General features: G+C 40.0%; 1 protein-coding gene across 6 annotated transcripts in view; it reads left to right on the top strand.

The window, feature by feature from the left end:
• ALDH1L1 (aldehyde dehydrogenase 1 family member L1) overlaps positions 1–27,170 on the top strand; it is a 109,175-nt gene that overhangs the window by 47,954 nt on the left and 34,051 nt on the right. For all 6 annotated transcript variants that reach the window (XM_038565432.1, XM_038565431.1, XM_038565428.1 and 3 more), the window contains 3 exons: positions 23,630–23,777; positions 25,331–25,450; positions 26,710–26,837. In XM_038565432.1, the coding sequence (XP_038421360.1) occupies positions 23,630–23,777; positions 25,331–25,450; positions 26,710–26,837 (396 nt within the window). The remainder of the gene's footprint in view (positions 1–23,629; positions 23,778–25,330; positions 25,451–26,709; positions 26,838–27,170) is intronic.

Here is a 27,170-nt window from a genome sequence, read left to right as displayed (position 1 = left end):
GTATTGAAATGTACTTTCCTCTTAGTACTGCCTCTGCTGTAACCCAAAGGTTTTGAACAGCTGTGTTTTCATTTTTGTTAGTTTGCATGAGTCTTTAATTCTTCTCTAATTTCTTGGTTGACCCATTCATTCATTCTATGACCCATTCATAGGCTGCTCTTTAAGCATTGTTTGAGTTTCTTCCAAATTTCTTCTTGTGCTTGAGTTCTAGTTTCAAAGCATTGTGGTCTGAGAATATGCAGGGAATAATCTCAGAATTTTGGTATTGGTTGAGACCTGATTTGTGATCCAGTACGTGGTCTGTTCTGGAGAAAGTTCCACGTGTACTTGAGAGAATGTGTATTCAGTTGCGTTAGGATGTAATGTTCTGGGATCCCTGGGTGGCGCAGCGGTTTGGCGCCTGCCTTTGGCCCAGGGCGCGATCCTGGAGACCCGGGATCGAATCCCACGTCGGGCTCCCGGTGCATGGAGCCTGCTTCTCCCTCTGCCTGTGTCTCTGCGCCTCTCTCTCTCTCTCTCTCTGTGACTATCATAAATAAATAAAAATTAAAAAAAAAAAAAAAGGATGTAATGTTCTGTATATATCTGTGAAGTCCAGTATGTCATTCAAAGCTCTTGTTTCCTTGTTCTGCTTGGATGATCTGTCCTTTGCTGAGAGTGGAGTGTATGATTATCTGTGTGTTTCTTTACTTTGGATATTAATTGGTTAATATAGTTGGCTGCTCCTACATTAGAGACACAAATATTTATAATTGTTAGGTCTTCTTGTTGGATAGATCCTTTAAGTATGATATAGTGTTCCCCTTCATCTCTTACTACAGTCTTTGGTTTAAAATCTAATTTATCTGATATGAGAATTGCTACCCAAGCTTTCTTTTGAGGTCCATTTGCATGGTAAATTGTTCTCCATCCCCTCATTTTCAGTCTGAAGGTGTCTTTAAGTCTAAAATGAATCCCTTGTAGATAGCATTTGGATGAGTCTTGCTTTTTTATCCAGTCTGATCCCTGTATCTTTACTGGGACATTAACCTACTCACATTCAGAGTGATTATTGCAAGATATGAATTTGGTGTCATTGTATTTCCTGTACAGTCCCTGTTTCTGCAGATTGTCTGTTTCTTTGGGGCCCCTCTTTGCTTTACAGGGTCCTCCTTAATCTTTCTTTCAGGGCTGCCTTGGTGGTCACATATTTTTTTCAGTTTCTGTCTATCCTGGTAGCTCTTAATCTCTCCTTCTATTCTGAATGAGAGCCTTGCAGGATAACATATTCTTGGCTGTATGTTTCTCTCATTTAGTACCCTGAATAGATCATGCCAGCCCTTTCTGGCCTGCCAGGTCTCTGTGGAGTGGTCTGCTATTAATCTTTCTCCCACTGTGTGTTAGGAATCTGTTGTCTCGAGTTGCTTTCAGGATTTTCTCTTTATCTCTGAGATTTGCAAGCTTCAGTATTATATGTGAGGGTGTTGATCTGCTTTTGTTGATTTGGAGAGAGGTCCTCTCTAACCCTTGGATATGAATGCCTGTTTCCTTCTCCAGATTAAGGATGTTCTCAGCTATGACTTGCTCAAATATACCTTCTGGTCCTCTCTCTGTCTCTCTATCTGTGTCCTCAGGAATTCCAATAATATGGATGTTATTTTTTTCAAAGTATCACTTAATTTTTTGAAGTCTCTCCTCATGGGCTATTAGTTGTTTTCCTTTATTTTCCTCAGTTTCCTTCCTTTCCATCAACTTGTCATCTATGTCACTTATTCTCTCTTCTGCCTCTTTTACCCTAGCTGTTAGAGCATCCAATTTAGACTGCATCTTAGAGTATTTTTAGTTTTTCCTAATCTCATTTCTGCACTAAGAGATTCTCTAGAGTCTTTTATGCTTTTTTCAAAACCTACTGGTAACCTTATAATTGTAATCCTGAACTCCATCCCCAACATCTTACATAAATCCATATCGATTAGATCTGTGGCAGAAGGTATTATCTCTGGTTCTTTTGTGGTGAATTCATCCTTCTATTCATTTTGTCTAATGCAGAATGGCTGTCTGAGTAAGCTAAGCCAAAAATATCAACCATGACCCAAGCAAAATACACACTAGACAATTACGAAGAGGTCAGGAACTAGAAAATAGAAGAAAAAAGATAAAGAAAAAGAAAAATAATAAAAAAGAGAAACAAAAAAAGAGGGAGGAAAAGGGTGAGGAGAGAGAATATAATCCTAGAGTGAATAAAACAGGGTTATCCACTTGGTTCTAAGGGTATTTTGGTTAGAAAATAGTAAATTCCAAATTTATAAAAAATGCAAAACATATACATATATATAAATATATATATATATAATTGAGTACAATAGAAAGAAGCCCTAAATGAAGAAAATATCTACAACATGTAGTTGTAAAATATGAAAGTTAAAAAAATAGTTAAAAAGGAAGAGTTGATAAAATAAGAAACTATTTGAGATGGAAAAAAAAGGAAAAGTATTGGAAGATTTTAACCTGAAAGATAAACAAATCATAGGAGAAAAACCTTGAGTTCTATACACTATTTTGCCCCAGTTCTAGAGCTTTCCAGTCCTGTCTGGTCAGTAAACTTGCTGTTCATCTGTTCTTCCAGCTAGCCTTCTAACAGAGGGGACTGCTGTGCTGATTTTCAGGTTCTGCCTGGATGGATTTGCACTGCCCCTTGCCAGGGGGCTGGGCTCAGTGTGTTTGCTGTGTGAGATATTTTTTAACGAAGGCATCCTGCACCTCTTTTGAGGGTGAAAGAAAAAAAAATGACTGTACCCCAATCTCCAGCCCTGGAGCTGAGTGATATGTACGAAACTCTGTAGACCGCCAGTTGCCTGCCCACTCAAGTCCTCCCTGGAGGCATGTGGGGGACACTGATTTGTGCAATTTGTAGAATTCTGACAGGGAGAGCTTTTGCCTGCTTGTGTATGTACCTGCTCTACCCCTCCCAGAAAAAGCGGAGAGTCATCCTGTTTCTGTCCTTTGCTGGGCCCTGGCATGGAGAGCATTCACCTGGTAGAGTCAGTCTAGAGGAAGGGACCCAACACAGAGAGGGGTCAACACAGAGAGAGGTCCCTGATCTGGCCATGGTTCCTTGTTAATGGCAAAAGAATCTGAGCCTTTTCCCAGGCTTATTGACCTAAGCCTGTCTCCCCACTCCAAGACTTGGCTCTACTGGCTCAGGCACCCCTGTTCTTTCTGTGCCTCTGACATATTGAGACTCCTATGACCCCTGTGATCCTTCCCCTACTTCACCTTGAGTACCTTTCAGGCAGGGTTGTCTCTCACAGGAGCAGATTTCTATAGGTCCTGATCTCAAGCTCCAGGACTGTATCAATTTTCTGCAGCCAGCTTACAAAGGTTTCCTCCCTCAGTCATTTATCTTCTAACATATTCCCTCCATTTCCCTTTTCCACACTCCTACCTTGCAAAAAGTGGTTACTTTTCTATTTGTACAGTTCCAGCCATTCTTTCTGTACATCTCAGGTTGAATTCATAGGTGTTAAGGTTGGTTTGATAGTTTTCTGGTTAAATTTAGGGGACCAGATGAAATGAGAACCCCTACTCTTCTGCCATTTTACCTCTCTCCCTTAATTTTTTATTTAAATTCAATTAGCCAACATATAGTAAGTACATCATTAGTTTCAGATGCAGTGTTCAATAATTTGTCAGTTGATAACACACCCAGTGCTCATCACACCATGTGCCCTATATTGGCCATTATTTCTTTAAATAAGCTTTCTGCTCCTTTCTCTCCTTTTTCTGAAACTCCCAATAATGTATATATTGGTCCATTGATGATCTCCCATAAATCCCTTAGTCTTTCTTCTTTCTTTTTAGTAATTTTCCTTTTTGCTTCACAGACTTGATCGTTTCAAATGAGCTCTCTACAAGGTAACTGAATCTCTAATTTCCAAGCTAAGAACTTGGAATTTCCTCCCAATCATGTAGTGCTGTGCCAGGGAGCAGAGACCATGGCAAGAAGGTGCCACAGATTTTCCTACTGGCTTCAAAGCAGCTGGTTTTACACTTGTCAGAGGTGCAAGAGTCTTTTAGTTGGTTTCTGGATTTCTCATAAAGGGAATTGGTCCATGTATGATTGAGTTGGTGTTTCTTTGGGAAGAAGAGGGTCTGAGGCATTGTCTTGCCATCTTATTGATGTTACTCTAAGAGCATTAAGAAAACTGATTTCTCCACCTTCTATTCTGCCTCCATCTTTTCCACCACATAAGCATCCAGTTGATGGGGACAGAGACCCAGATTATGAGCCAGAAGCTCATTCTCCTGAACTAGCAAGTTTGGCCTGTGATTTGGGGCTGGAATACTGGCAGATATCTCAATTCAAAAATAATGAGAAGAAACAGGAGGAGAGAGAGTAGGATAAAGAAGATAAGGAGGAAAAGAAAAAGAATGAGAAGGAGAAATTAATGTAGATCATTCAGTTTGTAGACCAAGGAGCTTGTGGAGCCCTTTGGCATGCTTCCTAAATACTTTGTTAAGAACACGAGCAACAGGGATCCCTGGGTGGCGCAGGGGCTTGGCGTCTTCCTTTGGCTCGGGGCGCGATCCTGGAGACCTGGGATCGAGTCCCACGTCGGGCTCCCGGTGCATGGAGCCTGCTTCTCCCTCTGCCTGTGTCTCTGCCTCTCTCTCTCTCTCTCTCTCTCTCTCTCTCTCTGTGTGTGTGACTATCGTAAATAAATAAATAAAGTTAAAAAAAAAGAATATAAGCAACAAAGTTAAGATACCTTGTTTCTTCTTTGAGCAGTCTCTAGTCAGGCAGCTTAGGGGATGTCAGAGACCCATTGTGTTAGCCAGGGTCCCCACAGAATAGATGGCACACTCTAGCTGGACAACTGAAGAGAGTTTAATTAGGGGTCTATACATGAAAAGAGGGGCAGGGAAGACCAATAAAGAATGTCAAGGTACCTTGGGGCTCACAAGAGCTGGTAGCCTGGCTGTGAAGAGGCAAGAAGAAGGAACCGGAACCCTGGGGGCTTGGAGCTGTTAGAGAGGATAGGAGCTGTGACCATTGGAATGGAAACACAACCTTTCCAACCTATGGATCAGCAGTGAGGGAACAAGAGGATAAATACCCCAACCTCTTTTCTCTTATCCTCCAGTTTCCTACCATTATCTCCTATTGGCCAAATAAAGCCAGAAGTCCAAAGACTAGTGACTTTATAGTATATGCAACTTTAATATAGCCCACAAAATCCAGCCTCCCAGGATACAAGATAGAGGAGAATGAGAAAGGGACTACGGAGAGATAAAGAGAAAACACACATCTCATGAGAGAACTGGAGAGCCTATGAAAAAAATATACCTTGGCTGTCTTGTACCCAGGATGGAGAATTAAGAATTAAAGATCCACCACTGGTTGAGTAATACTACCAAAGGCATGTGGAGGAATGAATAGATGCCCCCCTCTGTGCAAGGCTTGCTTGTGTCCTCTTGGCTCTGTCCTTGACACTTGACTGTTCAACATTGCTACATATGAGTGCTATATAGCCAACTAATCACTTTGGGAATGCAGTAAAGCTGAGAGGGATGGGAGCACACTGCATGGGAAAGTCAGGGTGTAAAGGCTCTCTGTGCAGCTGGAAATGTGGCCCCTTTAAACCAGATGAAATGTATCAAAACCCAATGTATGGGGGATCCCTGGGTGGTGCAACGGTTTGGCGCCTGCCTTTGGCCCAGGGCGCGATCCTGGAGACCCGGGATCGAATCCCACATCGGGCTCCCGGTGCATGGAGCCTGCTTCTCCCTCTGCCTGTGTCTCTACCTCTCTCTCTCTCTCTCTGTGACTATCATAAATAAATAAAAATTAAAAAAAAACCCAATGTATGATTCTCTTTGGAGCTCAGAAAAACCAAATCCCTGCTACAAGTGGAGGATGTAGGATGTGGCTCTGAATTTGTGTGAATTAGGGGCACAATGTGACGTCATGCAATCACTTGTGTCATCTCTGAATATTTGTTGAGCACCTACTACTAGTAAGGCACTGTGCCTGAGTTAGGATTATAGTGGGACAATAGATATAATTCCTAGACTGTATGTGCTTTGGGGGAAGACAAAGTAAATAGACAAAATTACACTTATCTCCCATCCAAGTACTAACCAGGATCAAACCTGGTTAAGCTAAGTATAGCTTTCAAGATTGGATGAGATCAGGTGCATTCAGGATAGTATGCACTGCCTGGATTCCACTTCTGGTAATAGTTCTACAGAAGTGCTAGTATCTTGGGAAAGCCATCCATCACCATCCTGGTCTTCCCAAGGCTGACCCAGGTCCCTGGTGGACAAGCTTCTTTTTTGGGGAAGTCCACTGTCCCATTCATGGCTAAAGTGTTGGAATCCCCAGAATGCTTGGACTCTTCCCAAGCTTCCACCTGCATGGTCACCTATGCCATGGATCTGGAAGCTGTGAAGATGCAGGCTGATGCCCAGCCTGGCAAAGCCATCACCAGGCCCCAAACCGAGGTGGCCACCACCAGCCACCAGGCTTCAGGAGGTGCTAAACTCATCAGAGCTCCCTCCCTTCCCTCCTCATAGATTAGGCAGGCTACAGCAAGAAGAAGCAGTTGGGTTCTTTTATATCAAAACAACAAAACACCAAAAAGCAAGTTAAGAGAACTCCACTCTTTACTATTCAAGCCATATGCAAGCCTTCCTGATACCCATAACCCTTGTACCAAGTAGAAAATAAACTTCAAGCAGCCAATAAATAAATTAAATAAATAAATAAGTAGGATCCTTGGGAGGTTCAGCAATTTAGCACCTGCCTTTGGCCCAGGGCATGATCCTGGAGTCCGGAGATTGAATCCCACACATCGGGCTCCCTGCATGGAGCCTGCTTCTCCCTCTGTCTGTGTCTCTGCCTCTCTCTCTGTATTTCTCATGAATAAATAAATAAAATCTTTTTAAAAATTAATTAATTAAAAATAAATCACACTTATTATATGAATTGTCTAATTTACTCACTACAAAGTAGCAGAAGACTATTGTTATTAATGAACTTTTTATTGTATAATAGTTTTAGATTTCCAAAAACCTTGTGAAGATAGTACAGAGCATTCCCATATACTCCACATCCAGTCACTTCATTATTAACATCCTACATTAGTGTGATACATTTGTCACAGTCAGTGATCCAATATTGCGACATTACTATTAATTAAAATTGATAGACTTTATTCAGATTTGCTCATTTTTCTTTGTAAAGTCCCTTTTCTGTCCCAGTACTCCATTTGGGATACCACATTACACTTAGTCATTAGGTCTCCTCTACATTGTGATAGTTTCTCAGCTTGCTTTGATTTTGATATTAACATTTTTTAAGGAGTACTGGTCAGGTATTTTGTAGTCTGTTCTCTCAGTTGGGATTTATCTGATGTTTCCCTCATAGTTAGAATGGGGTTATGGTCTTGAGGAAGTACAGAGATAAAGTGGCATTCTCATCAGCATATCAAGGGAGCATGGTATCAATATGACATATCACTGTTGAAGTTGACCTTGATCACCTGGCTGAGGTCATGTTTGTCAGGTTTCTCCACTGTGAAGTGTCTCTTTCCCCTCCATTTCCATACGTATTCTTTGGAAAGAAGTCATCTTGTGCATCGTGAGTTATGCTCCACCTCTTGAGAATAAAGTATCTACCTAAATGATTTGAAACTCTTCTGCATGGAGACTTATCTTTTTTCTCCCGTTTATTTATTTAATCAGTATGGAGTCATGGATATTTATCTTATACATTGTGTTAAATCCAATGTAATTTATTGGTTTTGTTGCTCAGATTTTTTAAGCTTTGTCTATTGAAAGCTTTCAGTTGGATCTTGTACACCTTTAACATTCCATGTTCCTTTTATAAGCTCTTCCTTACTTTGTGGCACTACAGGATGTTCTTGTACCTTCCCTGCCATAGCCCTAGAATCAGGCATTTCTCCGAGGATCCTTGCTTGCTTTTATTGGAAGATGTGGGTGCTAGGTGTGCTTATTTCTACTTGTGTGTCATTGCTTCTTGGCCCTCCCAGCTGACAGAGCAGAAAATATATCTATAGCTGTCTCTCTGTATATCTATATACCCATCTGTATATCTATATAAAGAAGAATATATATATATATTCTTGAGGAATACAGAGATATTTATATATATATATTCTTGAGGAATACAGAGATATTTATATATATATACATATATATATATATATATATATATATATATATATATATCTGTGTCTATAAGGATGAAGGTGTCAGGGGTCTCCAAGGCAAAGCAAATGTCAACAAATTTCCTCAATTTTTTTGTTTTTCTGAGAAACTATTTTTCTTTCACTTTTGAAGAATAATTTTGCTGGATACAGAATTTTATGTTAACTTCTTCTTTTGATACTCTAAATAGTTGACTCCACCTCTTACTTGCATGGTTTCTGAAGAAAAGTCCAATGTAATTATCATACTTGTTTTTATATGAGTAAAGAATTTTTCCCTCTGATTTCTTACAAGATTTTCTCTTTATCTTTTATTTTCTGCAGTTTGAATATGACATGCTTGTGTAGATATGTGGGTTTTTAAAAAATACTACTTAGTGTTCTTTGAGCCTCTGTTTCTATGGGTTAGTGTCTTTAGAAAATTCACAGTATTATTACTTCAAATATTTCTTCTATTTCTTTTTTTTAATAAGTTTATTTTTTATTGGTGTTCAATTTACCAACATACAGAATAACACCCAGTGCTCATCCGTCAAGTGCCGCCGTCAGTGCCCGCCACCCAGTCACCCCCACCACCCGCCCTCCTCCCCTTCCACCACCCCTAGTTCGTTTCCCAGAGTTAGGAGTCTTCCATGTTCTGTCTCCCTTTCTGATATTTCCCACACATTTCTTCTCCCTTCCCTTATATTCCCTTTCACTATTATTTATATTCCCCAAATGAAAGAGAACATACACTGTTTGTCCTTCTCCGATTGACTTACTTCACTCAGCATAATACCCTCCAGTTCCATCCACGTTGAAGCAAATGGTGGGTATTTGTCGTTTCTAATGGCTGAGGAATATTCCATTGTATACATAGACCACATGTTCCTTATCCATTCATCTTTCAAAGGACTCCAAGCTTCCTTCCACATTTTGGCTATTGTGGACATTCCTGCTAGAAACATTGGGGTGCAGGTGTCCCGGCGTTTCACTGCATCTGTATCTTTGGGGTAAATCCCCAACAGTGCAATTGCTGGGTCGTAGGGCAGGTCTATTTTTAATTCTTTGAGGAACCTCCACACAGTTTTCCAGAGTGGCTGCACCAGTTCACATTCCCACCAACAGAGCAAGAGGGTTCCCTTTTCTCCGCATCCTCTCCAACATTTGTGGTTTCCTGCCTTGTTACTTTTCCCCATTCTCACTGGTGTGAGGTGGTTCTCATTGTGGTTTTGATTTGTATTTCCCTGATGGCAAGTGATGCAGAGCATTTTCTCATGTGCATGTTGGCCATGTCTATGTCTTCCTCTGTGAGATTTCTGTTCATGTCTTTTGCCCATTTCATGATTGGATTGTTTGTTTCTTTGGTGTTGAGTTTAATAAGTTCTTTATAGATCTTGGAAACTAGCCCTTTATCTGATAGGTCATTTGCAAATATCTTCTCCCATTCTGTAGGTTGTCTTTGAGTTTTGTTGACTGTATCCTTTGCTGTGCAAAAGCTTCTTATCTTGATGAAGTCCCAATAGTTCATTTTTGCTTTGGTTTCTTTTGCCTTCATGGATGAATCTTGCAAGAAGTTACTGTGGCCGAGTTCAAAAAGGGTGTTGCCTGTGTTCTCCTCTAGGATTTTGATGGAATCTTGTCTCACATTTAGATCTTTCATCCATTTTGAGTTTATCTTTGTGTCTGGTGCAAGAGAGTGGTCTAGTTTCATTCTTCTGCTTGTGGATGTCCATTTTCCCAGCACCATTTATTGAAGAGACTGTCTTTCTTCCAGTGGATAGTCTTTCCTCCTTTATTGAATATTAGTTGACCATAAAGTTCAGGGTCCACTTCTGGGTTCTCTATTCTGTTCCATTGATCTCAGACACAGATCCAGTGTCTGTTTTTGTGCCAGTACCACACTGTCTTGATGACCACAGCTTTGTAGTACAACCTGAAATCTGGCATTGTGATGCCCCCAGCTATGGTTTTCTTTTTTAAAATTCCCCTGGCTATTCGGGGTCTTTTCTGATTCCACACAAATCTTAAGATAATTTGTTCTAACTCTCTGAAGAAAGTCCAGGGTATTTTGATAGGGATTGCATTAAACGTGTAAATTGCCCTGGGTAACATCGACATTTTCACAAATTAATTCTTCCAATCCATGAGCATGGAATATTTTCCCATCTCTTTGTGTCTTCCTCAATTTCTTTCAGAAGTTTTGGTTTAAAATCTTTGTGTGTGTGTGTGTGTGTGTGTGTGTGTTCCAATACAACTTTATTTACAAAAATAGGCTGTCTTACTGATCTCTGTCTTAAACCAAAAGCCTGGGGATAATTTGCTGTTACCATGCAAGGAGGCACTCAGCATATGACCCAGCTGTGCTTCTTACATGAGCAAATAAGTCCTTTCTTCCTTCTTCACTCCTTTTCTTGATTCATAGCTTAAAGGCAATTTTATTATTTTTCCTTTAATAAAAATGTAAATATTTTTAAAATATTTTTTTAATTTATGATAGTCACACAGAGAGAGAGAGAGGCAGAGACATAGGCAGAGGGAGAAGCAGGCTCCATGCACCGGGAGCCCGACGTGGGATTCGATACTGGGTCTCCAGGATCGAGCCTTGGGCCAAAGGCAGGTGCTAAACCGCTGCACCACCCAGGGATCCCCTAAAAATGTAAATATTCAAGATATGTGATAGTATGTTCTGATATAGATAGTGAAATGATTATTATAATCAAGCTAATGGACATACTCATCTCACATAGTTAATTTTCTTTTTTGGCAGTGAGAGCATCTGAGAGACCTACTCTTTTAGTAAATTTCCACTATACAATGCAGTAATATTAACTATAGTCAACTTGATGTACATTAGGTCTCAAGAACCTATTCATCCTATATAACTGAAATTTATCCCCTTGACCATAAGGTTAATCACCCTTGCAATTGAGAATTCCACTTGGTCACAGTGAATTCCACTTACTATTATTCTTGTGCAGATTTTTCATTTATATTCATTAGGAATATTGGCTTAAAGTTTTCTTGTAGTATCTTTTTCTGGCTTTGGTATCAGGGTATTTTTGGCCTCATAGACGTAATTGTGTTCTTTCTTCTTTTTTTAAAAAAGATTTTATTTATTTATTCATGAGAGGCACAGGCAAAGGCAGAGACATAGGCAGAGGGAGAAGCTGGCTCCCTGCAGGGAGGCCAATGTGAGACTTGATCCCAGGACCCCAGGCTCACGACCTGAGCCGGAGGCAGACGTTCAACTCCTGAGCCACCCTGGGCACCTCCTGTGCCCCTGTATTCCTTCTTCTTCACTTTTTTTTTGGGGGGGGGATGATTTTGAGGGTTGGTGTGAATTCTTAATGTTTGGTAGAATTCACCAGTGAAGCCATTCAGCCTTGAGCTTTTCTTTGTTAGAAGGTTTTATGATTATTGATTCAATTTCTTTATTAGTTATGAGTCTATTCATATTTCCTATTTCTTCAGGAATAGAAAACTAAACTACTCAAAGTTAGTTTGTCGATTGCATAATTTCTGGCAATTTGTTCATTTCATTTAGGTAGTCAGATTTGCTGATGTATAAATTATTACATATTTTCTTATGATCTTTTTATTTATTTAAAATTGGTATAATTACTTTCATTTCTGATTCTGAGTTTTTGGTTTTTCTTTTTCTTGGTCAGTGAGGTTTGTTAATTTTGTTGATTCATTTCAAGGAACCAAATTTGGTTTCATTGATTTTCCCATTTGCTCTTTTATTCTCTATTTCTGCTCTAATTATTTCCTACCTTCTGCTAGCTTTGGGTTTAGGCTACTCTTTTTAAAAATTCCTTAAGGTGTACAATGAGGGTATTGACTTGAGATCTTTTTTAATGTACACATTTACACTTTTAAATTTCCTTCTCAGCACTACTTTTGTTGCAATCTGTAAGTTCGGGTATGTTGTATTTTTGTTTTTTCTTTGACTAAAGGTATTTTGATTTCCCTTGTGATTTCTTTTTTCACCCTTTAGTTGCTTAAGAGTGTTTAATTTCAACATTTTTGTGAATTTTCCAGTTTTTCTTCCACTATTGATTTCTAGTTTAATTCCATTGTGATCAGAAAAAGAAAAAGATGTTTTATAAGATTTCAATCTTTTAAAATCTATTAAGACTTGTTGTGTAGCCTAACAAATGGTTTATCCTGGAGAATATTCCACGTTCAGTTGAGAAGAATGTGAATCCTGCTATTCTTGGTTGTTCTGTATATGTCTGTTCTGTATTTACAGTTGTTTTATTATGTTGCTTAATTACTCTGTTTCTTTATCTTCTCTCTGGTTGTTCTATCCATTATTGAAAGTTGGACATTTTGGTCTCGAACTATTATTATAGAGTTTTTGCTCTGTATTTTTGGGATGCTGTGTTATTGGTACCTGTATGTTTATAATTGTTACAGCTTCTTGCCATGTTGAACCTTTTATTAATAGTCTTTGTTTTCATAAGCTTGTTTGATTTAAAGTTTATTTTTTTCTGACAGTATAGCAATCCAGCTCTGTTTTGGTTACCCTCTGTGTGGGATACCTTCTCATTTACTTTTGCTTTCAATTTTTTCTGTGTGTGCACTTACCACATCTAAAGTGAATCTCTTGTAGCATGTGGATGGATGATGGTTTTTTTATCCAATCTTCCAATCTGTTTTTAATAGGAGTTTAATCTCTAACCATTACCATTTAACCGGATTATTGATAAAGAAAAGGACTTACTTCTGCTATTTTATCTATTTGTTTTCAGTATTTTGTTTATGCTTTTTGTTCCTCAGTTTCTCTATTATTGCCCCTTTGTGTGTAGGAGGTAGTGTACCATTGTTTCCTCTGCCCATTTTAGTTATTTTTAATTAACTTAGAGACTACAGTTAACATATTTAACTTGTAACAATGTAGTTTGAATAATACTAACTTAGTTTCAATAGTATATACTGTGATCCCATACATTGCTGTTCCTCCCCCAACTATTGTTACAGACTGCATCTTTATACATTGTATAGCCGTTAATATTGGTTTAAAATTATTGTTTTCCTCATTAGGCTATTATGTAGGGAAAAGAGAGAAATTACAACCATAGTGAGAGTATAGTAACCCTGGCTTGCATATTTACCCGTGTAGTTACCTTTACCAGTGTTCTTCTTTTTATTTATTTTTTTCTTATGGCTTTGAGTTACTCTTTAGTGTTCTTTCATTTCAACCTGAAAATTTCTCTTTTGTGTTTCTTGTATGGGAAGTCTACCCGGAACGAATTCCCTCAGCTTTTCTGTATCCTGAATGTTTTAATTTCACCTTCATTCTTAAGAGACATTCTTTCAAGACTTTAAATCTGCCATCTCACTGCTTTCTGGCCTTCTTGGTTTTTGAAAGGAAATAAGCTTTTAATTTTATGGAGGATCCTTTGTATATGAGGAGTTAGTTCTTCCTGCTTTCCAAATTCCTTCTTGTCTTTGGGTTTCAACAAGTTGACTGTAACATGTCTTGGTATAAATCTCTTTGAGTTTATCCTCCTTGAAATTCATTTAGCTTCTCAGATGTGCTCATTCATGTTTCCTCAGATTTGAGAACTTTGGGGATATTATTTCTTCAAATATTTTTTCTGTCCTTTTCTATCTCTCTTCCTCTTTGGAACTCCTAAAATAAGAATGTTGGTAAGTTTGATGATGTCCTTCAGACTCCGTTCATTGTTATTCATTCTTTTTTCCCCTCTCTTCTTCATACTGGATAATTTCAAGTTCACCAATGTTTTCTTCTGCTTCTTCAAAGCTAATGTTGAACCTCTCTAGTGAGTCTTTTATTTTAGTTATTGTACTTGTCAGCTTCAGAATTTTTGGTTTTTTATTAAAATTTCTATCTTTATTGACATTCTCATTTTCTCATAAATCATTTTCCATATTTCCTTTAGTTCTTTGTTCATGGTTTTCTTTAAATCATTGTATATATTTAAAGACAGTTGACTTAACTAACATCTTTGACTAATAATTCTAATATCTGATCTTCCTAGAGAGTGATTTCTTCCAAAGTCTTTTATTTTTCCTGTCCATTAGCTATATTTGCCTATCTCCTTGTATGTTTTACATATTTTTGTTTAAAACTGGAGGGTTAAGTTGTGGTAGTTCAGAGAATGTGATGGTCTCATTCTTCAGTGATTGCTAAATCTAGCTTGTGGAGGGTTAGAGCCATCCATTTGTGACTTTCCCAAACTGTTTCCCCCTTTTTTTGCTAAGTTTATATTCTTTGTTGTATGTAGAAATTAAAGTTTCTGTTCTGTTGTCTCTGTGGTCAGCCAGTAGCCTAACAAGGATTTTCTTAAATATCTGACTCCCAAAAGAGGGGAATGAGTACTGCGTCTTTCGCTGTCCTGCAGGCTGCCTCAGCCTTTGGGGTTAGAATGTAGGTGCCACCTTTGCACTGGCCCCTCGGTGACCAAAAGCAACATCAGCACTCAGAGCACACAGTCTGGATATGCAGGAGACAAGATCCTTATTGCCCACCCTGGCTCCAGAAAGCTGCATCGGGAATGAGGCCAGCTGCCCTCACTGCCTCCTACCACAGGGATGGGGAGTAATATGTCATGAAAGGCTGAAATTTACTGATGTTTACAGTCTCCTCATCATGTCCTTTCCTGGATGCTGCACGTGTCTGACTCCTCTAGAGTTCAGAACATTGGAATCAGATGATTCTGCAAGTTCAATGGTTGTTTATGTGGAAGGATGGATCTTTGGAACTTCAGTTTCACCATTTTCTGTCTTATATGTAAGGTTTCGTTTTTCTTGAGTAAATACCTAAGAGTGAAATGGGAAGTATATGTTTGATTTTTAAGAAACTGCCAACCACTACCCAAAACAGTTTCCAAAGTACCATTTTAAACAATCCCACCAGCAATGTAGGAGACTTCAGTCGCTCTACATCTTTTTTTTTCATGAAACATATTTTCTTTAATATCATTAAAAATTGCCATTGTCTATGACTTTACAAAGAAAAAATTACTTTTAGAAACCCGTAGGCAAGGTCTTGTAGTATTATGAATTGGTAATACAAATTGAGGGGTGGAAACAAGTTATGGGCTTTTCACACAGGGATTCTTTATAAATTTGGAAAAATGTAAAGCATAATGAACAAATAAAATCACACATAATACCACTGTATCAGAAAGTGCTTACATTCAGTGGTGAGTATCAGAAACCTGAGAAACTGTGGCTTAAATTTGGAGTTTTATATACTTGGTAAAACTTTCACAGATGGGCAGTCCCAAGCTGGCATGACATTCCATGATGCTATTAGACCCAAGATCCTCCTATCATTTTCCTTCATTAGGGCAAGATAACTGCCCCACCTTCAGCCTTGTCTACATATCCCAGGCAGGAAGAAAATATATGTGCTCACTTTCCAAAATATGGTGGGAATAAATATAAATTATTGTGTATATGTTGCAAGCTAACCTATCACTCCTGGTTTACAAATGCAGTCGCTCTACATCTTTACCAATAATTGATATTGTCAGATTTTAATTTAATTTGAATTTTGTATTTAAATCCATTTTAGTTAACATATACTATTATTAGTTTCAGGAATAGAATTTAGTTATCATCAGTTGCATAGAATACCCAGTGCTCATTCCATCAAGTGCCCTCCCTAAAGCCTACACCAATTAGCCCACCCTCCTGCCCACCTTCTCTCCAGCAACTGTCAACTTGTTTCCTACAGTTAAGAGTCTCTTATGGTTTGCCTCCCTCTCTGCTTTTATTCTACTTTATTTTTTCTTATCTTCTCCTGTGTTCATCTGTTTTGTTTCTTAAATTCCACATTCGAGTGAAATCATATGGTATTTGTGTTTCTCTGACTAACTTATTTCGCTTACATAATACTCTATATTTCCATCCACATCACTGCATATGGCAAGATTTCATTCTTTCTTATGGCTGAATAATATTCCATTACACACACACACACCACATCTTATTAATCCATTCATCTGTCTATGGAGATCTGGACTTGTTCCACATTTTGGCTATTTTGGACATTGCTGCTATAAAACATTGGGGTACCTGTGCTGCTTCAAATCACTATGTTTGTATCCATTGGATAAACACCTAGTAGTGCAATTTCTGGGTTGTAGAATAGTTCTATTTTTAACTTTTTGAGAAACATCCATATTGCATTCCCACCAACAGTTTGCATTTCCCTTTCTTTGCATCTTCCTCAACATCTGTTGTTTCCTGAGTTGTTAATTTTAGCCATTCTAACCAGTGTGAGGTGGTATTTCATTGTGGTTTTGGATTGTATTTTCCTGATGACAAGTGATGTGGAGCATTTTTTCATGTGTCTATTGGCCATTTGTATGTCTTCTTTGGAAAATGTTTGTATCTTCTGCCCATTTCTTGTCTGGATTGTTTGGGTTTTGCGGGGTGTTGAGTTTGATAAGTTCTTTATATATCTTGGATACTAACCCTTTATCTGATATGTCATTTGCATATATATTCTCCCGTTCTGTAGGTTGCATTTTAGTTTTATTGACTGTTTCCTTTGCTGTACATAAGCTTTTTATCCTGATGAAGTCCCAATAGTTCATTTTTGCTTTTGTTTCCCTTGCCTTTGGAGACAGGTCTGGCAGAAGCTGCTACAGCTGAGGTCAGAGAAGTTGCTGCCTGTGTTTTCCTCCAGGATTTTTCTGGATCCCTGTCTCACATCTAGTCTTTCATCCATTTTGAGTTATTTTTGTTTCATTCTTCTGCATGTGGCTGTCCAATTTTCCCAACATCTTCTGTTGAAGAGACATCTTTGCATTGGATATTCTTTCCTGCTTTGTCAAAGATGAGTAGATCATTGAGTTGAGGATCCATTTCTGGGTTCTCTATTCTGTTCAATTTATCTATGTGTCAGTTTTTGTGCCAGTGCTATGCTTTCTTGATGATTAGACATTTGTAATACAGCTTGAAGTATGGAATTGTGATGCCTTCAGCTTTGGTTTTCTTTTTCAACATTACTTTGGTTAATTGGGGTCTTTTCTGGTTCCATACAAATTTTACCGTTGTCTGTTCCAGCTCTGTGAAAAATGTTGATGGTATTTTGATAGAGATTGCATTGAGTGTATAGATTGCTCTGGGTAGCAGAGACATTTTCACAATATTCTTCCAATCCATGAGCATGGCGTGTTTTTCCGTTTCTTTGTGTCTTAATTTCTTTCATAACTGTTCTATAGTTTTCACAGTACAGATCCTTTACCTCTTTGGTTAGGTTTATTCCTAGGTATCTTACGGTTTTTAGTGCAATTATAAATGAGATAGATTCCTTGATTTCTCCTTCTTCAGTCTCATTGTTAGTGTATAGACATTTAACTGATTTCTGTGCATTGATTTTTATATCCTGCCACTTTGCTGAATTCCTGTATCAGTTCTAGCAATCTTGGGGTGGAGTCTTTTTGGGTTTTCTATGTACAATATCATGTCATCTGCAAAGAGGGAGAGTTTGACTTCTTCTTTGCCAATTTGAATACCTTTTATTTCTTTTTGGTGTCTGATTGCTGAGGCTAGGACTTCTAGTACTATGTTGAGCAACAGTGGTGAGAGTGGACATCTCTGTTGTGTTCCTGACCTTAGGGTAAAAGTTCTCAGTTTTTCCCCATTGAGAATAATATTCACTGTGAGTCCTTCACATGGCTTTTATGATATTGAGGTATGTTCCCTCTATCCCTACATGGCAGAGCATTTTAATCAAGAAAGGATCCTGTATTTTATCAAATGCTGTTTTGCGTCTGTTGAGAGGATCATATGGTTCTTCTCTTTTCTTTTATTAATGTGATGTATCACAATGACTGATTTGTGGATGTTTAACCACACCTGCATCCCAGGAGTAAGCCTCACTTGGTCATGGTGAATAATCCTTTTATGGTATTTTTGGATCCTATTAGCTAGTATCTTGTTTAGAATTTTTGCATCCATATTCATCAGGGATATTGGTCTGTAATTCTCTTTTTTGATGAGGTCTTTGGTTTGGAGATCAAGGTAATATTGGCCTCACAGAATGAGTTTGGAATCTTTCCTTCCATTTCTAGTTTTTGAAACAGCTTAAGAAGAATAAATATTAATGCTTTAAATATTCAATAGAATTTCCCTGGGAAGCCACCAGGCCCAGGACTCTTGTTTTTGGGGAGATTTTTGATTACTGATTCAAATTCTATGCTGGTTATGGGTTTGTTCAGGTTTTCTATTTCTTCCTGTTTCAGTTTTAGTAGTTTATATGTTTCTAGGAATGCATCCATTTCTTCCAGATTGCCTAATTTGTTTGCATATAATTGCTCATGATATTCTCTTATAATTGTTTGTATTTCTTTGATATTGGTTGTGAACTCTCCTCTTTCATTCATGATTTCATTTATTTGGGTGCCTTCTTTATTCTTTTTGATAAGTCTGGCTATGGGTTTATCAATCTTCTTAATTCTTTCAATGAACTAGCTCCTAATTTTGTTGTTCTGTTCTATCATTCTTTGACTTCTTTGTCATTGATTTATTCTCTAATCTTTATTATTTCTCCTCTCCTGCTGGATTTAGGTTTTATTTGCTGTTCTTTTTCCAGCTCCTTTAGGTGTAAGGTTATGTTGTATCTTTGAGACTTTTCTTGCTATTTGAGAAAGGGTTGTATTGCCATATATTTCCCTCTTAGGATTGCCTTTGCTACATCTCAAAGGTTCTTTGTTTTCATTTGCATTTGCTTCCATGTATTTTTAACAATTACTCTTTGATTTCCTGGTCAACCCATTCATTTTTCAGTAGGATGTTCTTTAACTTCTGTGAATTTGTGGGCCTTCCAAATTTTTTCTTGTGGTTGACTCCATGTTTTATAGAATTGTACTCTGAAAATATGCATAGTTTCATTTCAATCCTTTGGTATGGGTTGAGACCTGATTTGTGACCCAATATGTGATCTCTTCTGGAGAATGTTCCGTGTGCACTTAAGAAGAATGTGTATTTTGCTGCTTTAAGGTGAAATGCTCTGAATATATTTGTGGAGTCCATCTGATCCAGTTTGTCATTCAAAGCCCTGTTTCTTTGTTGATCTTCTGCTTAGATGATCTGTCCATTGCTGTGAGTGGGGTGTTAAAGTCCCCTATTGTTGTACTATTATCAACGACTTCCCTTAATTTTGTTATTTTTAAATGATTTTAGTTGGCAGAGAGAGAGAGAGAGGGTATACAAGCAGGGGGAGCAGCAGAGGGAGTGGGGGAAGTAGGCTCTCTGCTGAGCAAGGAGCCCAATGCAGGGCTCAATCCAAGGACCCTGGGATCATGACCTGAGCCGAAGGCAGATGCTTAATTGAACTACCCAAGCACTCCTTTAATTTTGTTATTAATTGGTTTATATATTTGGCTGCTCCCAAGTTAGGGGCATAAATATTTAAAATTGTTAGATCTTGTTGGATAGACACTCTTATTATGATGTACTGTCCTTCATCTCTTATTAGTCTTTGATTTAAAATCTAGTTTTTCTGAAAGAACTATTGCTACTCCAGCTTTCTTTTGATGTCCATTAACATGCTAAATGGTTCTCCACCTCCTCACTTTCAATCTGGTGGTGTCTTTGGATCTAAAATTAGTCTCTTATAGACAGCATGTCAATGTGTCTAGGGTTTTTTTTTTTTATCCATTCTGATATCCCATGTTTTTTCATTTGAGCATGAGTCCATTTACATACATAGTATTTATTGAAAGATATGAATATAGTGCCATTTTATTACCTGTAAAGTCTATTACTGTAGATTGTCTCTTTTCCTTTCTGGTCTTCATTACTTTTGGGATCACTCCTTGTTCAAAGGATCCCCTTTAATATTTCTTAATATTAAGGGGATAATATTAATATTAAGGGGGATATTAATATTAAAGGGGATATTCTTGGTTTAGTATTCACAAATTCCTTACTTTCTGTTGGCCCTGGAAACTTTTATCTCTCCTATTCTGAATGACAGCCTTGCTGGATAAAGTATTCTTGGCTGCATATTTTTCCCATTCAGCATCTTGGATATGTCATGTCTGTCCTTTCTGGCCTGCTAGGTCTCTGTTGACAGTTCTGCTGTCTGCCTTATATTTCTACTCTTGTGGGTTAAGGACTCATTGCCCTGAGCTGCTTTCAGGATTTTCTCTTTATCCCTGAAATTTGTAAGCTTCAGTATTAAATGTTGATGTTTTGACCTATTTTTATTGATTTTTTTAGGGTGTTCTCTGTGCCTCCTGGACTCAGGTACCTGTTTCCTTCCCTAGATTAAGGAAATTCTCAGCTATAATTTGTTCAAATAGACCTTCAGCCCCTTTCTCCTACTCCTCATCTTCTGGGACCCTTATTATTCAGATATTATTTTGCTTCATGTTCTCTCAGTCTCCCTTCATGATATAATAGTTTTCTTTCTCTCTTCTTTTCATTTTCCACATTTTCCATTATTTTATCTTCTATATCACTGATCCTCTTTTCTGCTTTGTTCGTCCTCATTTTTTTTGCTTCCATTGGGACTGAGTCTCGATAGCATTTTTAATTTTGCCCTGACTAGGTTTTAATTCTTTTATCTCAACAGTAAGGGATTCTCTAGTGTCTTCACTACTTTTTTCAAGCCCAGCTAATAACTTTATAATCGTCATTTTAAATTCTAGTTCAGACATCTTACTTATATTCATATTGATTAAGTACTAACTCCTGTTCTTTTCAAAGTATTGAAATTTGAGATTTCTTTACATATTCTGAATACAAGTCCTTTATCAGATATGTTGTTTGGAACTTTTGGGGTGAATAACTCTGCTCATCACTTTTGTCTAGAAAAGAGAAAAAGAATCAACAACAACAATGACAAAAGAAAAAAACAAAAAGAACAAGAAACAAAACAAAAAACTAGTTCCTGGGGTATGTTTTGATGTGCTTATTAAAAGAAACTAGATTCCAAAATAGAAAAGAAAGAAACACACACAGACACATATGTGTGTGCGTGTGTGTGTGTGTGTGTGTGTATTACAATGAAAGGAAACAAAAAATAAATATATAGAACATATATAAACTAAATTAAAAAAGGACACCTGGATGGCTCAGCGGTTGAGCACCTGCCCCTGGCTCAGGGTGTGATCCTTGGTCTCAGGATCGAGTCCTACATCAGGCTCCCTGTATGAAGCCTGCTTCTTCCTCTGCCTATGTCTCTGCCTTTCTCTCTCTGTGTCTGTCATGAATAAATAAAATCTTTAAAAAAATTTTTTTAAAGTATTGAAATATTACTCAGCCATTAGAAATGACAAATAGCCACCATTTGCTTCGACGTAGATGGAACTGGAGGGTATTATGCTGAGTGAAATAAGTCAATTGGAGAAGGACAAGCATTATATGGTCTCATTCATTTGGGGAATATAAATAATAGTGAAAGGAAATAGAGGGGAAGGGAGAAGAAATGGGTAGGAAATATCAGAAAGGGAGACAGAACATGGAAGACTCCTAACTCTGGGAAACGAACTAGGGGTGGTGGAAGGGTAGGAGGGTGGGGGTGGGGGTGACTGGGTGGCGGGCACTGAGGGGGGCACTTGACGGGATGAGCACTGGGTGTTATTCTGTATGTTGGCAAATTGAACACCAATAAAAAATAAATTTATTATTAAAAATAAACAAATAAAATAAAAAATTAAGGCAAGAAAAAAAAAGAATTGAAAAAATAAGAAAAGTACTGAAAAAAACCACTGAAAGACTAAATAATGAAAACAAAGAATGTTGTACACTGCTTTCCCCGAGAGCTGAAGCTTTGTAGCCCTCTTTAACCAGTGAACATTGGTGTGAGCCATTTGTTTATGCTGGTCTTCTGGGGTGGAGCCTATTGTGCTAATTCTCAGGTGCCCTTGCTCTACTGCAGATGTGTCCCAGTTGTGCAGAGGCAAGGCTCAGTGTAAGTGGCTCTGGATTCCACTATGTGGTGCTCTTTTGCACCCCCTAAGGCTTTCAGAACCATGAATGGATGAATATTACCGCATTCTTCTTGCTAGCCCTGGAGCTGAAAGTTCACGTCCCCAAGTCTTCAGTGAGCCCTCACAGAAGAGCAGTCCATCAGTCTTTTCTCCCTGGTTTCAATCCAAACTCTGCATTCACCAGGTCCATGACTTTTCATCTCAGGCATGCAACTGAATTTCAAAACTCTGAATTTTATGGATTCCTGCAGTGCCAACCCACACTGTTCCTCCTGAGGGGTGAGGGTGGAGGCCATGCTTCTGCCTTCTGCTGGACCCCTGCCAGAAAAGTGGTCACACAACTGTGCAGTAAGTAGTTCACAGTTTATGGCAACACAGAGCAGAAAGCTGACACCTAGACTCACTGTTTTCAGTCAGCTTCCCCACTCTTGTGCTTGGGAACTCTGCTGTGCTCAGGCACCCACGTTCTTGTGACTCTGGGAATCCTGAGACCATGCTGTCCCACCTGAGCGCGTTTAAGTCAGGGACATATCCCATTGTAGCAGACTTCCAGTTCTGATTTTGCTCTCCATTGCTTGTACTTTGCAGTAGCCTCCTTAAACAGGCTCTGTCCCCTCTACTGTGTCCTCAGATATGTCATCCAGATTCAGGTCTCCACACCTTTTACCCTCCAAAAAGTGGTCACTTTTCTACTTGTAGAGTTGCAACATTTCTTTTCTCAGATCGCCAATCGCTTTCACAGGTGTTCAGAATGAACTGATAACTATCTAGCTGTATTGAAGGGACAAGGTAAGCTTAGGGTCTCCTACTTCTCTGCCACCTTAACTGCTCCCCCTGAGGTCAGACTTTAATATTAGATATTCTGGTACGTGTGTAGGCATATCTCATTGTTGTTTTAATCTTCATTTCCCTAATGACTAGTGATGTTGAACATATTTTCATATGTTTTTTGGCATCTGTATTTTTTCTTTGGTGAAGCATTTGTTCACTCTTTTGCCTAATTTTTACTTGGATTGTTTTTTCCTAGTATTGAAATTTGAGATTTCTTTATATATTCTGAATACAAGTCCTTTATCAGATATGTTGTTTGGAATTATTTCTCCCAAACTGTGGTTTGTTTTTTCATTCTCTTAACAATGTCTTTCAAAGATGGTTATTAATCTCATTTTGATTATTATTATCAACATATAGGTTGTGTCACTTATCAGAAACTAGTGAAGGAGCTATTACTATTCCAGTTTTGCAAGCAAAGAAACTAAGGCACAGAGGAGCTTTTCACTTGCCCAAGGTCACAAATTAATAAGTAGTGAAGCCAGAACTTGAAACTGGGGGCTTCTGAATCCATGGACTGGGTTCTGAACCCCAGTTCTAAATTGACACTCATACTTTAGGTGTTAAGATGAAGGTTCCTTCTGGGAAAATGGGTTCGGCACCATGATCTCTGCCACTACAATGATGCAGTTCTACCAAGCCTCTTCCCATGCTCTCACTTTTCCACTTTCTTTCCTCCAGACTGGTTGAGGAAGTAAAAGAGCTGTGTGATGGACTGGAATTAGAAAATGAAGATGTTTACATGGCAACCACCTTTGGAGACTTCATCCAACTACTAGTGAGAAAGCTACGAGGGGGCGACGAAGCCAGCGAGTGCATCATTGACTATGTGAGTCCTAAGTCTTCCATGTGGGCTTGGCCCTGCAGATAGATCCCTCAGACACCCACATCTGTGGATCCACAGTGACACATGGGGGAAACTTGGACACCAGGAAACCAGTGCACCCAAGAGCCCACCTTCAGTCTCCCAAGCTCTCTCTGGTAACCCTGCATACCCTGAGGATGTCAGCACAGTTAGGCAAATGCAACAGAAGTAATTGTTATCTATGGGACAAATTCTGGTCCCAAGACATGAGACTAGGATTTTTTTTTAAATTTTAATTTTCTTTTGAGAGAGAGAATGACAGAGAGAGAGAGAGAGAGAAAGACTCAAGCAGGCTCCAAACTCAGCATAGAACCCAGTGTGGGGTTTGGTCTCATGACCCTGAGATCATGACCTGAGCCAAAATCAAGAGTCGGACACTTAACCAAATGAGCCACTCAGAGGCCCTGATACTAGGGTATTAAGAGACTTTTACAGCGTATTTCTCACTCTCCTTCTCATTTGGTGGTTTTCCCCAGTAGTGACCTCATCTCTGCTGTGGTGCCAGCCCCTGCCAGATCACCCTGCCAGGACTCTAGTTCCTCTAGGGGACCCTAGGCCCTAGTTCTGGTACCACCACTTCCTCCACTTGTCCTTCTAGTCTAGTTGTGGCAGGGGCTTCCTGCTGTTGTCAGTCTCTGGTTTGACTCATGGCCTCTCAGCTCTTTCATCACCTGTGCATCAAATTCCTTTTGTTGATGCCAAACAGGGAGAGAAAGAGAGAGGGAGAGGGAAGTAGAGGGGAGAAAGAGAGAGGATGGGGAATTGGGAATATTTTCCCAATAAGGAAAACAAATGATTCCATATGTTCAGCTTGTATATATGGAAGTGTGATGATGTAATTACAAATTTATTTTTAAAACAAACTCTTGAAAAATCATCCTGAGATGTCTTGGTAGACTACCAGTTCCCGTAGGAATTAGCATTGGGATAGTTTGTTTGGAACAAAAGATGAAGAAAGTACAGATGGCCAGATGGACACCAGGTTGGCCTTGGGATTGTGGACAGATGACTGACAAATAGATTTCAGGAGAGGAATGGCACCCCAGAGGAAATTTCAGGTCTGAAGTGTGAAAATTCAGGTCTCTAGGGAAGTGAGCGACGGGGTTGGCCTCATGTCTGGTGACTCACAAGTGTCTCTCTACCAGCTGGCACTTCCTACGTGTGGAGGTCAGGCAACCACCCAAGGCCACACAGCAGGTAAATGGCAGGACTGGGGTTGCCGCCTAAGTAGCCTGGCCTCAGATTCTGTGTTGTTCATCTCTTCTTATCACAAAGCTCACACCACTGTGCACGTAATAGCTCCATGGGCCAAGGCAGGAAGACCAGATTGGGCAAAAGAGACCTGAGAAGGCTGAAGGACCTTGAGCCCTGGCGCCCTTGGAGCGTGTGCGTGCATGCACAAGTGGTTATCTATCTGTTTGTATTTCCTATGTCTCTCTGTGGGTTTGTATCCATCACTGATGCACCATGTAAAGAATCAACACTGCAACTGACACCTGCAAAAACTCCCTTCCCAGGTGGAAAAGGCAGTGAACAAACTGACCCTCCAAATGCCCCACCAGCTCTTCATCGGGGGCATGTTTGTGGACGCCGAGGGTGCCAAGACCTATGAGACCATCAACCCAACAGATGGAAATGTGAGTGCAGGCTTAGCACCCCATCTTCCCTGCTCCCCCTGTGGCCTCTTTACCCACCTACTCCCCTACCTGGCATCTGGGGGTCCTGGCCCAAGGGGCCTCTGCTTGGATGCAAAAGGTTTGCAGTCAGTTTCCAGTCCTCCCTACAGGAATGGCCCAGAGGGGATGAATGGCAGGGAGTCAGGAGGACTCAAAAAGTCTGGAGCTTGCTTCAGAGAATGGGAAGAGTTAAACCCTCCCCACACCCCACCAAAAAGGAAATGAAGCCATTTCCCCCTCCTCCACACTTCAACGATAACCCTAGCATGGCCTCTACTTTCTTGAATATGTGTACACCCCACTGTTGGAAAATTCTTCCTTAGATCCTGTGTTTGTCAGGTGGTCTTCACTGCGACCCTCTTATGTCATGACCCAGTACATGCATGTTATGTTCTCTTATGTGCACACCTACCTGAAAGGACACTTACTGCACAGGTGCATACTGATAGTTTTCCATTCTGCTCCACCCTGTAGCATCCCTCAGGGCCTGCAGAAAACAGCACACTCAAAATTAGTCATTTGAAGAGTTTAAAGAAAGTGGTTGATGAAGGTGTGGACAGGGTGTGAGGACTTACACAAGGAGGTACAGCGCCCTCAGGCAGAAATTGGGAACTTTACAACTCTGAGGCTTCTTCTGAGGATCCCAGAAGGCAGGCTGTGTGGACTGGGCTTGCTGGATGCTGGGTCCTTGGACAGGGAGGTGCACTGGGCCTGCGGTGACCAAGTGCTGGCCCCGCCCCCACTTCTGTCTCCTCCTGGGTTTGGCTCCAGCCAAGCCCAGGTGGCAGGTATGTGGGAGCCTGCCCTCTAGCGCACGTGGGCACTGTGAGGACACAGAGCAAGGATGGGCGATGGAATGGTTCTGCCATCAATGTCTAGACTATTTCCCTTAAGAAATAAACCTCCCACCCGGGACTCACTAAATTAATGGGCTGCTGCTCTTGGCTTGAAAACAGTAAGCTGATCCTCAGCCTTGTAACTGCAGCCTGAATCTTTTGCTGTGTTGGGGCTCTGTGGGCAAGTGGAAGGATCCTGGTGTGTAGAAACACAAATAGGTCCCTCTGAAGGCCTTGCCTGTCCTCATTGTGCACACCCTTCCAGGGCCCTCCTGTTGGCCGACCATCACCTCTGAGCCCTCCAGGTGGCTAGGGGAGTGGGTGGTATGGAGCTTCTGTGTATGTGGAGTCCAGGGAGGGCCTCATGGCTCTGCTCCACCACAGGTCATCTGCCAGGTGTCCTTGGCCCAGGTCAGCGATGTTGACAAGGCAGTGGCTGCAGCTAAGGATGCCTTTGAGAACGGATTGTGGGGGAAGATCAGTGCACGGGACCGGGGCCGGCTCCTGTACAGGTGAGAGCCCTGGGACCACCCATCAGCCACCCCACCTTCGGCTTGGGTTGGGGCTGCACTCTTAGGTCCTGCCAGGAGGAGGTGAGGTCCCAAACATGTTTGTGTGACCAAGGCCTGAGGCTCAGGAAATGCCACTCAGAGGAAGTGACTTGAGAGGCAGGAGGAATTTCACCAGACACAGCTAGCCTTGAAGGGAAAGATGTCCTGGGTGGAGGAGACGGTGTGATAGGAGACAAAGAGGTACAAAAGCAAAGGTGCTAGCCAGATTGGAGCAGCCAACTGGCAAAGCCAACAGATGTCCTGGGCAGACTCAGACAGGTACAGCATTTACCT

This window comes from Canis lupus, chromosome 20 (genome assembly GCF_011100685.1).
Source record: "Canis lupus familiaris isolate Mischka breed German Shepherd chromosome 20, alternate assembly UU_Cfam_GSD_1.0, whole genome shotgun sequence".
In the NCBI taxonomy this organism is placed as follows: domain Eukaryota; kingdom Metazoa; phylum Chordata; class Mammalia; order Carnivora; family Canidae; genus Canis; species Canis lupus.
Note: the sequence above shows the minus strand (reverse complement) of the source record. Positions and strands in the feature narration are given on the sequence as shown.